At 33.0% G+C, this 14,228-nt stretch overlaps 1 protein-coding gene across 5 annotated transcripts in view; it reads left to right on the forward strand.

Moving 5' to 3' along the window:
• Positions 1 to 14,228, forward strand: part of DIAPH3 (diaphanous related formin 3) — a 518,008-nt gene that overhangs the window by 395,164 nt on the left and 108,616 nt on the right. For all 5 annotated transcript variants that reach the window (XM_082408926.1, XM_082408925.1, XM_082408927.1 and 2 more), the window contains one exon: positions 938 to 1,073. In XM_082408926.1, the coding sequence (XP_082265052.1) occupies positions 938 to 1,073 (136 nt within the window). The remainder of the gene's footprint in view (positions 1 to 937; positions 1,074 to 14,228) is intronic.

Here is a 14,228-nt window from a genome sequence, read left to right on the forward strand (position 1 = left end):
TTATTTCTAATGAAGAACTTGCATTATCCCTAGGGTAAAGAGAAAAAAAAGAATATTATAGTAAAGAAGAAATTAAAGACTCCCCCCAAAACAACATGCCGCCTACTTGTTAAAGTTTAATTATATACTTTTCTACTTAATTCTATTAGTGATAAACTAGCAATTAGATAACCTGTTTGGATTCATTGGTACTGAGAATATGGTCTCCACAGGAGAGTGTAATATGATGCCATGCTGTTTGTTGGCACTTTGAAAAATCTATGATTACCTGCTAATTCCCACAGATGCCACTTGAGTGGCATTTCTTGATTTGCATAAAACTTTAAAAAATAAGAAAGTAACTAATCACATATCTATTGAGATCTTCTTATGGTTCACATGTCATTATTGGTTTTGATGAACAGTCAGAGGGCCTGACTTAGAAATGCCAAATATTTCTTTAGTCATCCTTATGACACTTCTCTCTGTATGAAAGAAATTGTTAAACGATGGTTTGTAATATAAGGTAGCCATTACAAAATTTCAGCTCTTTTCTATCATTTCTTCTGTGATTATTTTTCTTGTACCCAATAGTTTACTTAGCAGAGGAGGTATGGGAGACTAATACATTTCCTAGACACTCTTTTGGAAGTATGTATAGGAAAATGGTTTTGCTTTGTAAATTAAATGCTCTTTTATCTTTAGTTTCTGTCTTCCTTCTCTTAGTTGATTTCACTAACATGCAGGTGCTTTAAACATAACAGTTATATTTTTACATACATAACACATTTAACAAAGGTTCATGTGCTAATATTTTAAAAGATTGTGTTACTAATATAAGAAGTAGTCATTACTTAAAGGACATTTAATCACAATTCTACAGATTAATAATTTTCCATTTTCTTTGTGGAATCACTGTGGTTAATATTGATCATTTTCCAAAATTTGTTTGTAATAGCAAGCAATGAAGGAGAATTTCAAAAAAAGAGAAGCAGAGGAAAAAGAAAAACGTGCCAGGATAGCCAAAGAATTGGCAGAGAAGGAAAGACTTGAACGCCAACAAAAGAAAAAACGCCTGTTAGAAATGAAGACTGGTGAGTACTATCAAATTTGCTATTTATACTGTGTACACCAAGATTAATATGGGTTACTTTATCAGCAGTTTAATATACTTCTGTGAAAAAGGAAGACATGATCGCTTATTTGCATAGCTAAACAGTAGAGCAATTCTTTCTTTTATGGGCTTTCCCCACTTTAGTTTACTAACAAGTAGTGTTTTCATTCTGACATTGGTCATGGGTGATTTTGGTCCTCTGGTGTACTGTTGTAGTTCCATTATATTAGCAGTTCTTTGGCTACTACTTAAATAACCAATCTGCAATAATTTATGTCAGTGAATAAATTAACTATAGGAAACTGTGGGAAATTCTTTGGGACAAGTAATCTGTTTTCTTTAACAAAATACTCTTAAGGAAGGGGAAAATATGATGGAGGGGAAACTTACTGATTAAAAGAGACTTAAAGAGACATATCGACTAATTGTAATAAATGAAACTTATATATACTCCAACCCAAACAAATGTGGAAAAAAGTAGTCTGAAAAATTTGAACGCTTTATTTTTTCTTGTAAACATGACAACATTGTTGTGAATATGTTTTAAAGTCTCTTTTAGAGACTCGTACTGAAATTTTATAGATGAAAAGATATTATATCTGGGATTTCAGTCAAAATAGCCTGGCATGACTGGAAAGTAGGCAGGTGTATAGATGACACAAGATTGGCTATAAATAATACTTGGTAAAGTTGGGTGATGGGTACTTGGAGGGTAGGGTGTGTTCACTATACCATTTTCTCTACTTTTATATTTTGAAATTTTCTGTTTTTTTTAAATTTATTTATTTTGTTTATTTATTTTTGGCTGTGTTGGGTCTTTGTTGCTGCGCACAGGCTTTCTCTAGTTGCCGCGAGCGGGGGCTACTCTTCATTGCGGTGCGGTGGCTTCTCTTGTTGCAGAGCACGGGCTCTAGGCACGCGGGCTTCAGTAGTTGTGATACATGAGCTCAGTAGTTGTGGCTCACGGGCTCTAGAGCGCAGGCTGAGTAGTTGTGGCACACTGGCTTAGTTGCTGTGCGGCATGTGGGATCTTCCTGGACCAGGGATCGAACCTGTGTCACCTGCATTGGCAGGTGGATTCGTATCCACTGCACCACTAGGGCAGTCCCTGAAATTTTCTTTATTAAAACGTTCTTGGAAAAAATTTAAAAGAAAAAGTAGAAAAACTACTGTTTTACAGAGACGTATATGTATATTTTCTGAAGCTAAAAGTTACCACTAAGTTAGAAGCAAAAGAATTAAGTAAATTGTAGTTATATTTTTACCCCCTCAAAATTCTGTCTCTTCCACCTCCAAGCCACTAAGGATTGCAGAAGACTTTAATTAAAATCCATCAACTTCACTGCTCAATTACCATAGTTTACAACTCAGGGCTGCAAATTCACCTAAGGTTTCCCTGGGGTAAACCGAGATGCCTTTTTTGCCTTCTTTACTTTCACTTTTACAGACATATTTTATCTTTAATAAAGCAAGCTGAGTAGCTTAATGTATTGTACATGTTTCTTCTAGGGGAAAAAATTATCCAAGCACAATTTCTTGTTCATAGGAGTACATTTGAAATTCAGGAAGTGTTCTCAGAAATATCTTAAAGTGTTAACAAAATGGAGATCAGGAAAACTTAGCACTGATTTTTAAAAGAAACTTCTGGACACCTTTTAAAAATAATATATTACTGCCTAATTTACCAGACATTCTGATATTTGAACATTAGCTCATTTAGTGTTGGTTAACAAGTCATCTAGATGAGTTACTTGATGGTAGATTGGCTGTGTACTGTTTGTGGGTTTTACCTAAGGGTCTGTCACACAGAGCCTTTTTAGCAATCAGTCTGGAAAGTTGAAACCTGACAGGAAGCAAAAATTTTAATGAAACCTCACATCCAATGTAATCTTAATAATGTTTTCATTTAAAGGAAGTTTCCATTTTTAAAAATAACTAAGTTTATTTTATTTTCCAATTTGAAAATAATATTTTCATGTTATAGAAAATCACCTAAAAAGTAGTGGATCAAAGACCATTATCCATAATCCAAAGAATCACTGTTAATATTTTGACACATTTTTCCTTCAGTTTTAAAAGCTTGTACCTTTTAACAACGTGAGTTTAGTGTCTCACATTACCTTGCTGAACTTCCTGAATGTTTCATGTGTTACGTAACTTGTGATTTGTAATTTGTAATTTGTAATATCTATGTCGTTGCCTCCACTGGCTATACCACGTCACATTAGTCAATGTGAGGTCATAGAACAATAGTTATTTCCAACTTTTCAGTGTGATATTTATTTATGCATAACTAATTGAAAATGTTTGTAATTATTAGAATATGGAATAGAAAAGGGTAAATATTTTTAAGACTTTTGGTGCACGTTACCAAATTGATTTCCAGAAGTATTATTCTAATTTCACCAACTTTTAACGTTTAGTTTATGAATGTGTCTTAGTTGAGTATTCTCATTTTTTAAGGTTTTTGTTAATTTAATAGATTAAAAAGTTGTATTTTATTATCTTCACTTGCATTTCTTTGAATATTACTGAATCTGGACATTTTTTCAAGTGTTCATGGTGCATTTGTATATCCTCCTTGGTGAATTGTGTTGTCTTAGTCTTTTTCCTAATTGATTTATGTGTTAGCTTATTATGCATCAATATTTACCTTTTAAGTAGATTTCCTCAATTTGGCTTTTTATTTTTATATCTTGACATGTGTTTCTTTTTATGTAATGTTTTATTATAATCTTTGTTTTTGTGATTTTTTTTCTATCATCTTTAGGTTTAGAAAATCATCCCTTCAGCAATTTCATATTCTGCTTCAATCTTTTTTTAGTTTAAGTTATTCATAATACTATTCTGCTCCATTTATTTGTAATTCTTTCTTAGTCATTCATATATTTGATGTATAATTTTTAATATACTAGGGTCTGTTTCTGAATTCTATCAAAACTGTTCTAAAATTTGATGATCAATTATGGCTAATAGCTGGTTTATGTTGTTTTCAGATAGGTAATTTTATGTTGAGGTTGTTACTTTTCTATTCTCAATTATTAAAATAAATTTGAATACTTTTGATTTTTCAAATAAATTTAAGGAAAGTTTTCTATTACATCTTTGGTAAATTGGAGCTCATCTTATTTGACCTATTGGATTATTTTATGAAATTTTTCTATACTATCTCTTCCCAAACATGGTCTGGAAATTATCGTAGATGGGTTTCAAATAAATGTAAGGCTCTCACTTGATGGGAGCTCCCAAAGCCTTTATATGCTGAGGTCCATATGTACCATACATTTTGACATTTTCCGGGAGAGTATTCTTCAAAGGATAGTCTGGCTGACATTGATTTATATAAACAATATTAAATAAATAATTTAATACTATATATTATGTGAATATTTTAATAGATTTAATCAATCATTTGATAAAAGATCATACAGCATTTGATACAATAGAAAGCTATGATGCAGTTCTTTTGAAAATTTTGGAAATCAACTTTGAATTATTTTCCTGTAGACTGTAGAATTTTAAAGAATTTAGGGCTATATCCCAAATTTCATAGCACCTAAATATATAATTTTCTCACCAAAGTAAAAGACCTCTTCTAAAATCCCAGTAAATGATGATTATTCTGAATGGTCTTTAATTTTCCTTTAACCATAACATGATTATTAGCATAGAAAAACAAAATATTCAGTCTCAGTATTAATGTAGTTGTTATAGCCAAGTAAGTCATATAAGAATCAAATATATTATTATTTGTTGATACCTTTTTTCATGTTTAAAAATAGTACTGTTTTAAAAATAGTACAAATATGAAGTCACCTTTTTCTTTCCATATTAGATGTAGAACATACTTTTTGTCAATACATTATATTATTATGAAAAATATAATTGCTGTGGTCTTCCATTATTATTTTATTGGTATAGAAAAAATTAATAGCTAGGCCACTTTTGTTTCTTTTATTCATCAACAGTTTTTTTTTTTCCTATATGCTGTGATTGCAGTGATAAATAAGGATAAATAAGATTTCTGCTGTGATGAAGTTTAAAATTATAATGAGTGAATCAGACAACCACATATGTAAGATAATTTCAGATTATAAAAAGCTATGAGAAGTAAAGTAAGACAGGATAATGAGATGAAAATAGAGACTGGCTGTGTTGGTGTGTGCTGGAGATGAAATTTGGTCTTCAAAACTAAAGAGAATATTAATGTATATCAAACTTATTCATTTAAAATATTGGTTATAAAACTCCTTATAAACTGATAGGATAACCAGGCTCATGTATATTTACTATGCTATATATGCTAATAGTGTGAAGTTTTTAAACATCTTATTGTGAGGATCAGCTAAAACTTTATATTATTTTTCTTTCTGGGTGTTATATTTTCATACAGAATATAGTATTGCTCTAATCTTTGTAGAAGTTGTTGCCCTGGCTTTCTTCAAAAGAATGTAGAAGGGCAAATTGTTGAATTTATAGTAGTGCTTTGTCACCTCTCTGGACCAGGAACTTCTTGTTTTTTCTTATTTCTGTATGTAGAACACATACCCCTGAATGATAGAGAAGGAGAAAGATCTTCACATAACCCTACCCTAAACCCACAGGAAGCTTCCTTCCATATATTTTCATGACTGTAGCATTTTCACCATACACATAAGAACTGTGTTTTTTCACAGATGTACAAATTCTTGTACCATCACCCGAGGCAATAGAGTAAATTCAATCCCTGCTCTTTCTTATCCATCATAAATCACTACTTGCCCTTGGCAAGACAGCAAGCAACTATTTTCAAGTCTACTATTTATTATCACTATCATTTCAGAATTTTTTTTTGTTAGTAGAATGAAAATAAACATGGGTTAATGGGATGTTTCCCTAAGAAGAAAAATGAAGCATTAAAAATCCTTTTGAGCAGCAAAACTAAGAAGCACAGCATCTTGTATTATGTAATGGCATTAAAAGGTCATTTGTCTCATTTTTGTTTTCTTTAAAAATGATGAACCTGGAGGTCTCTTAAATATTCACATATGCAGTTGTAGATATTTCTGTTGAATGATTTGGTATTACATTAAACAAACAAGCAAATTAACTACATTTTCATGATGTCCTTGTTTAATTGGTTGAATTTTGAATACATTCTCTGAGGTTGATGTTTAAATTTGAATTATTTTTATTTAGAAGATACTGAAAGTATTAAATATCTGATGTAGAAATTAGTAAGTATAGACAGTGAAATTTATTTAAAGTGTGTAGCTATCCTTATGTGTGATCATTTCTAGTAAGACAGATAGTGATTTTATGTGATTATGTACAACTTTTTCAAAGCTGCACTTCTGTCTCTTAATCATGGAAACGAATAGGGCGTTTGATAATAGAATTCAAATATTATGCTTTAAGACTTCCTGAGTCTGTAAGTTGATTCACTTAATTTTTAAATAGCACATCAGAATGGTTTGAAATGGACCCAATGTTGTATAATTATGTTTTGTGAAGGAGGTAAATAAGAGCTTATTTAATGGAGCAATAAAAACTATATGAGCAGCTTCTATATTTTAGTCTTTAGATTACAATTTATTATTTATTAGACTTAAATGTCTCATTTGGTACAACTTCAGTCTATTAAATAAAGAGATAATTAGCTTTTAGAAATCTGTTGTTTACCCACATGGCCAAAACTGCTCCTTTGTTTTCCATTCTGCAATTTAGAATAACTAAGCAATTAGGCCTCCATTTTAGAGGAAATACATATTACAGAAATACTACTTGGGAATGTCTCTGCCAGTCTCAAAGTTATGCAATTAATGTGTGTACTTGCTTTCAAAGGCTTGACAATTACCCTGTCCTCTACATATATCATAAAACTTAGATTATTTTCCATAATTGCATATATTCTAGTTTTATAGAGTAGTGCTTTCAGTTTTTTAGCATCTTTTGGCCATTTATGCATATAAAACAGTAGTTTTAATTATTTCTCTACTTAGAAGAATAAATAAATTAGATTTCATTGGCCTTGATTATTTCTCTTTTCTTACCTTCATCTTTTAAGGAATAATAATTATTATTATTATAATAATAATAAAAGCAACAACACCCACTACTACTACTATCATTACCACTACCACCACCATTTTATGTGTCACATATTATTTGCCGGGCTCTGTATGTGTTCATTATTGTATGTAATAGTTGCAGTGATCTTAGAAGACTATTTTTATCAAAGAGTCAGTTAATTCCTTTTGTACATGGTCACAGTTTTAGCAAGCAGTGAAGCCAAGACTCATGTTTTCTGACCAGAGGTCATGTTTTTATTTTTAGTTCTTTAAATTTTTTTAATTGAACTATGGTTGATTTACAATATTGTGTTATTTCAGGTATACAGCTTTAGATTCTTTTTCATGATAGGTTAATACAAGATATTGAATATAGTTCCCTGTGCTATACAGTAAATCCTTATTATTTATCTATTTTGTATATAGTGGTGTGTAGCTGTTAGTTCCATAATCCTAATTTATCCCTCCCCCTCTCCTTTCCCCTGTGGTAACGATAAGTTTGTTTTCTATGTCTGTGAGTTTGTTTCTGTTTTGTAAATAAGTTGATTTATATTATTTTTTTAGATTTCATCTCTAAGTGATATATTTGTCTCTCTCCATCTGACTTACTTCATTTAATATGATAGTCCCAGAAGTCGTATTTTTAACTATTGTGCTGTTATTCCTTTACCACTGATGACTTAACCATAATGCAGAAAAAAGGGACCAAAACAATTTTAGTAATTGGTGACTGGCACTAGACTATACCTATGTATTGTATACCTTTGTTGAGAATTGTCTTCCCTGAAAACCTGTGAGAGGGACAACTATCTCTTTAGTGCCATATCAATGGATTTAAACTAGATAGCCTCTTCCTTTGTCTTGGGAAGTTTTGAGAGAATTGCCAAATTAGGAATGTTTCCCAAATGTTTCAGATTCTACTTTGATTCTTCTGCTTATCCAAAGGTTTGTATATCCCAATGCCTAGAACTAGCACCTCCCTGCCCCACTTTTTCTTTTTAATTTTTTTATTGAAGTATACTTGATTTACAAGAGGTTTAATTTTTATTTATTTTTATTTTATATTGGAGTATAGTTGATTTACAATGTTGTGTTAGTTTCAGGTGTACAGCAAGGTGATTCAGTTATACATATACATATATCCATTATTTTTCAGATTCTTTTCCCATATAGGTTATTACAGAATATTGACTAGAGCTCCCTGTGCCATACAGTAGGTCCTTGTTGATTATCTATTTTATATATGGTAGTGTGTATATATTAGTCCCAAACTCCTAATTTATCCCTCCCCCCACCCCACATTTCCCCTTTGGTAACCATAGTTTGTTTTTGAAGTCTGTGAGTCTGTTTCGATTTTGTAAATAAGTTCATTTGTATTATTTTTTTTGAATTTCATTTTATTTATTTTTTTACATAGTAGGTTCTTATTAGTTATCTATTATATACATATTAGTGTATATATGTCAATCCCAATCTCCCAATTTATCCCCCCACCCTCACCTGACTGTCCCCCCTTTGCATCCATACATTTGTTCTCTATATCTTTGGCTCTATTTCTGCCTTGCAAACTGGTTCATCTGTACCATTTTTCTAGATTCCACATATATGTGTTAATATAAGATATTTGTTTTTCTCTTTCTGAGTTACTTCACTCTGTATGACAGTCTCTAGGTCCATCCACGTCTCTGCAAATGACCCAATTTCGTTCCTTTTTATGGCTGAGTAATATTCCATTGTATATATGTACCACATCTTCTTTATCCATTCATCTGTCAATGGGCATTTAGGTTGCTTCCATGACCTGGCAATTGTAAATAGTGCTGCAGTGAACATTGGGGCACATGTGTCTTTTTGAATTATGGTTTTCTCTGGGTATATGCCCAGTAGTGGGATTGCTGGGTCATATGGTAATTCTATTTTTAGCTTTTTAAAGAACCTCCATACTGTCCTCCATAGTGGCTGTATCAATTTACATTCTCACCAACAGTGCAAGAGGGTTCCCTTTTCTCCAAACCCTCTCCAGCATTTGTTGTTTGTAGATTTTCTGATGATGCCCATTCTGACCAGTATGAGGTGATACCTCATTATAGTTTTGATTTGCATTTCTCTAATAATTAGTGATGTAGAGCATCTTTTCATACGCCTCTTAGCCATCTGTATGTCTTCTTTGGAGAAATGTCTATTTAGGTCTTCTGCCCCACCCTGCCCCTCTTGAAGGAGGGATTTTTCAATAGTCTAAATAGTTCTGGGCCCAGAGCTCAACATCTCTGAAAGGGGTGAAAATGTCTTCAGTATTTTCACTGTTTGACCCAGGTTAGAAGTTAAGGACCCAGGGAACTTGCAGTATAGTATTTTTGAAAGGGCACAAACACCTTAGTGTGCTTTACTGGAGCACAAATGCCCTGAGACACCCCATCTCCACCCCCATCTCTACCATGTGACTTTTTTTTTTCTGATGGTATTAAGAGACTGAGACCCCATGAATAGTATCAAGGGGTGTCTGGTGGGAAACTTTTCCTAGAGAGTCTCACTAATAGTTATACAGGTTTTCATTTGTGTGCAGGAGTCTCTCACTGGAAAACACAGCTTCAATTTGTGGAAACTCATTTAGAGAATAGCTTTTGTGTGCACTCATAGATGACTTCTCTGTGTAGATGTGCAAGGCTCACATACCATTTTGTCTCCTTCCAAAATGCCCCAGAGAAGAGAAATTAGGAGAGGAGGCTCTCAGACTTCTCCAGCACAACATATCTTGAAACCTTGATTCTTTTTTTTTTTTTTTTTTACTTTGAGTTATGTGTGTAGTTCTTTGTTAAACATCATTATGGTACATCCTCACACTGATTGGTTTACTGCTCATCCAGTATTTAAAAACCATTTTCATTGCCCTTCTTATGAATATTATATAATATTAACTACATGCCAAGTAGAAAATAGACTCCAATTTTTGTTGTTTAGGTTTGTTTTGGAGTGAGAGATTAAATGCCAATCATCGGGGGAAAATCATTTAAATCTTTATTGTATAGCACAGATTTCTTTTATGAATTTTACCAAAGAAATCTTTATATTAACATAACTTATTCATAAATTTTTTTATTACTAAGCCCAGATTCACCCTGTTTATATTCTAGGCAGAAATCATATCAATCAGTACTTTTGATCTTATTACAATATGGAGATGCTATAACTTTGATAACATCAGTTACACTTATTGTACTGTAATTGAGGACTCAGTCACAGTAGCATCTTCTTTGTGTAGAACACTGAGTACTCCTTAGATAACTGTCTCCCTAATCAGTAGTTATTTACACAGTGTACACTTTCCAAGCCAGTGGATTGTTGTCACCATGAGCCCTTCCAAGTCAGATTGTCAGTTCTGAGTGGAATTATTATTTGTATTTGATGGGAAGTTGTTCTCTTCAATTTCAGAGATAGACATTGTATGTTGTCTTATTTCAGGCATAATCACAAATCTCTTTGTCTTTTAACAGACTTATCTTGTTTCTGTAATCTAATGTATTCCCTTTAAACATTTTGTAAACACACACACGTACCAGGGATGGTATAAATTTCACCTTTTTTCCAACTGTTATATATATGTATATATGTGTATGTATGTGTGTGTTTGTGGGTATGTATGTTTGTGTGTGTGTATGTGTGTGTGTATGCTAGTCAAAAAAACTATAGCAACCAATCAGACAAAATTGCAACCAAAACAGAATTGCTTAGGTCCTTCAAGCAGTTAAATATGTCTACATCCCCTTTTATAAGTCAAAAATGCAGGATGCTCTGAAAACCAAAATTTTTAAAGTAACTTTAGTGTCCAAACTGATTTGATGCCAAGTCTGACCTGAACTGATAAGAGGTTCCATCAAATGTGAATATTCTTGCTGCAGAAATAATAAAATTTTTAATTAGAGGATGCTGCTCTAAGTTGCTCTGGGTGTGTTATGATTTTACAGCGTATACACCTTTTTGACCTTTCTACAGTCCGAAAAACTTCAATTCTGAAATATCTGACTGAAAAGGTTACAGATAAGAGACCATGAACTTGAAATTCTCAGTGACTGTCCTCTGTCTCTGTTGAACTGGTTATACTATCCAGTGTACCTCTGGCATAGTTATTCCTGCTTCTCTGAATTTATTTCTGATGTTCTCTCTGCCATAAATACCTTTTCTCTAATTCTTAACTGACTAAATCTAACAAAATGTGATTTAACAATTCTTGCATTCTCCAAAAAGTCTTCTCCTAATATTTGCTCTTGATAATAGTCTATTTTTTATAAACCATTATAGTCTTGCCATATAAATTATGTATAGAATATTTGGTTATCCTCATTTTATTTGCTTTAGTCTTGTGCTTCTAATAGATTGTGCATTTTTCGAGAATATGGCCTTATGCGTTCTTCTCGTAGGACCTAGCACACTGTGTGCACCTAGTAAATACCATGGAAGGCACTCAGAAGATTTGCCAAACAAATGATACATATTTAACTGGCTGAAAGACATCTCTTCCATTTTGTGTTCAGTTGAGCATGTTGTTATTTATATGTAAAGTAAAAATGTAGGTCAAACTACAGCCCTTGAGCCAAATCAGCCTGCACCTCTTTTTGTAAATAAAGTTTTGTTGGAAAATAGACACACTCATTTCTTTACATATTGTCTGTGGCTGCCTTTTTGCTACAAGTGCAGAGTTGAGTAATTGGGACACAGACCATTTGTCCCATATTTGCTATCTGGTCCTTTACAGAAAAAGTTTGCCAACTCCTAATATAAATAATCTATGGAGACTATTCTTTTGAGTTTTATGACACAGAGTAAAAAAATTGTTCTGTTAACTTTTTTCTTATCTTCCTATAGCCAAAGCATGTATTTGCAAAATGGCTGATCTGTGTTGCAAAACGAGGATCTAGTAGTTAAATGAGTAAAAATATTGACAAAAATCATGGTAATTGTTAGGGAAAACTTAATCTTTCAACACACTTCCAACAGCAGAAAATTACCTGACTTTTAGATTCTGTTAATTTGAAATGGAAAATTGTGCAGTTGAACTTTTGAAATGTTAGCAAGAGCCTGGGCTGTCAATTGTTCCAGTAACCAACCTAGCACAACCATTGTGCTCTTATCCTTTTATCCCAGCTTTTGTCCCCAGTATTTCTGTACTATTGTTTGTATATCTTTTGAGATGAAAATATCAATGTGTCAAAAGGTCATGGGAGAGCCAGCTTTCTATTTCTTTATTAATAGACTGTCTCTTTTCTCTTCCTATTTTTGGTCATTTTGACATTAAATCCTTAAAGTTGAAGGAAATCCATTCAGTGGTGTTGAACTTGGTCATGAAGGTTGCTCAAAGTCTGAAGTGATTATCTTGCTGAGTAAAAGAGGAACTCAATAGTATTTGGCTTTTGATGATAAATAAGTATACCCTAGGGCAGACTGGGAAAATTAAGCAGAGAAATTGAATATTTATGTGTTACTTGAAAATGGCATAAATAGGCATTAGTGTTTAGATGAAATTAGACATTATTTTGTGATAGGATTTTAAAATATTGTTTCCTGAATAGCTTCCTTCCTCAGGTACCCAATGTTCTTCAAGAAAATTAGAAGCAGCATAATATTAACGAAGTCAACATCGAGGGCAGCCTTAACACAGGAGAGGATGCCCCAAGGCAGGAAGAATTTGACAAACTAGTGTAATACAGAAAACAGATGACTGACTGTTTTTGGAACAAGCAACTCTTGGGAGACATTACTGGCTAGAGTAAATTGTGTCACCATAGCACTTTCACCAATAATTATCATTAATGGGTAAAAGTGACAGTAATTTTAGTAATATAATCCTTTTAATGTTCATTTTTAAACTATTAGTGGTATTCATGCAGCAACTCTTGCAAAGTGGAAACATTTTTTGTCAAATTAGTGTTGAGTCAGAGGCTCCATCACTAACTTTCAAGAGGGTTGTGTAAAGGATCACTGCATTAGGAGGCTGGATAGTTTCCCTCCAAAGTCATTCCCACTCTGACTCTTTGACTTGCCGTTAGTTCTAACCTTCTAGATGTGCAACAGTTCCTGTTTTTAAGCTAACTGCAGAATAGCCTTCAAATGTCATAAAGTCAAGAAGATTGGCGAACAAAAGGGACTCTCTTTATTCAAAAGCTAAGAATTAAGAAAAAGGGGGTTTTTCTATTGCACTTCAGATATATTTTATAACTATTGATTGTGTTCGTGCTGAATTGCAGTTATTATCTCGTTTCCAGTGGATATTCTCAATGCTAATTAGATGGTATTTTCTGTTGGTTTCACGAATGAATAAAAGTACTTTCTTTTCTTTCTCTTTGCCCTCCATTATTTATTTTAAATGGAACAATGTTAAGCTCTCAAAAAAACATGGCAACTTTTGATAGTAGTCGCTCACTATTTCTTGTTTGCATGGAGTATTTTTATTAGATAGATATTAAATCAGTAAGTGAATAAATAGATCTATTAAATGTTTTAATAGATGATTCTACCATTTTGCTCTGCCTCTATCATTATCCTATGATTTCAACTTTGGTAGATGAAAATATCATTTATGATCATTGGAAGCACCTTTCATCCCTGCAGAAAGACCCTAATGTTGCTCACCTTCCCTGTAGACTGCAGCCCTTGGAGAGCTTTTCCATGGGATGCTCAAGGAACTTGGTCCAAGGAAACATGGGGTTGGGGTTATACTGTGTTCTAACTGATTTTCCCATTTCACTTTACTGTGCCCAGCATTGCAGTCTGAGGAAGTGATGTTTCCTAAATCATCTGCTGGGATTGAACATAAAATGGCTTCATGTTATATTTGGAGGCATAGTAGGGAGTTTATGAACTGTTCCTTCTCTGCCTGGAAAATTAGAAGAGCCCAAATGATATCCAGCTTTGTTCAGAACTACTGCACTCATGTCATAGGGGAGAGCTTGGGAAGGAGTGTTGTTTTTCCAATCTTTCCTCCTCCCAGGGAGGAAATTCCCATTTTATGTTTGGTACCATCCTATTCCTAAAGCAGTGCACTTTGGTGGAATAGAAATGGAATACCAACTCAGTTGCCATCTATCGACTCT

The sequence above is a fragment of the Balaenoptera borealis genome (assembly GCF_965194805.1).
Source record: "Balaenoptera borealis genome assembly, contig: HAP1_SCAFFOLD_436, whole genome shotgun sequence".
Lineage (NCBI taxonomy): Eukaryota > Metazoa > Chordata > Mammalia > Artiodactyla > Balaenopteridae > Balaenoptera > Balaenoptera borealis.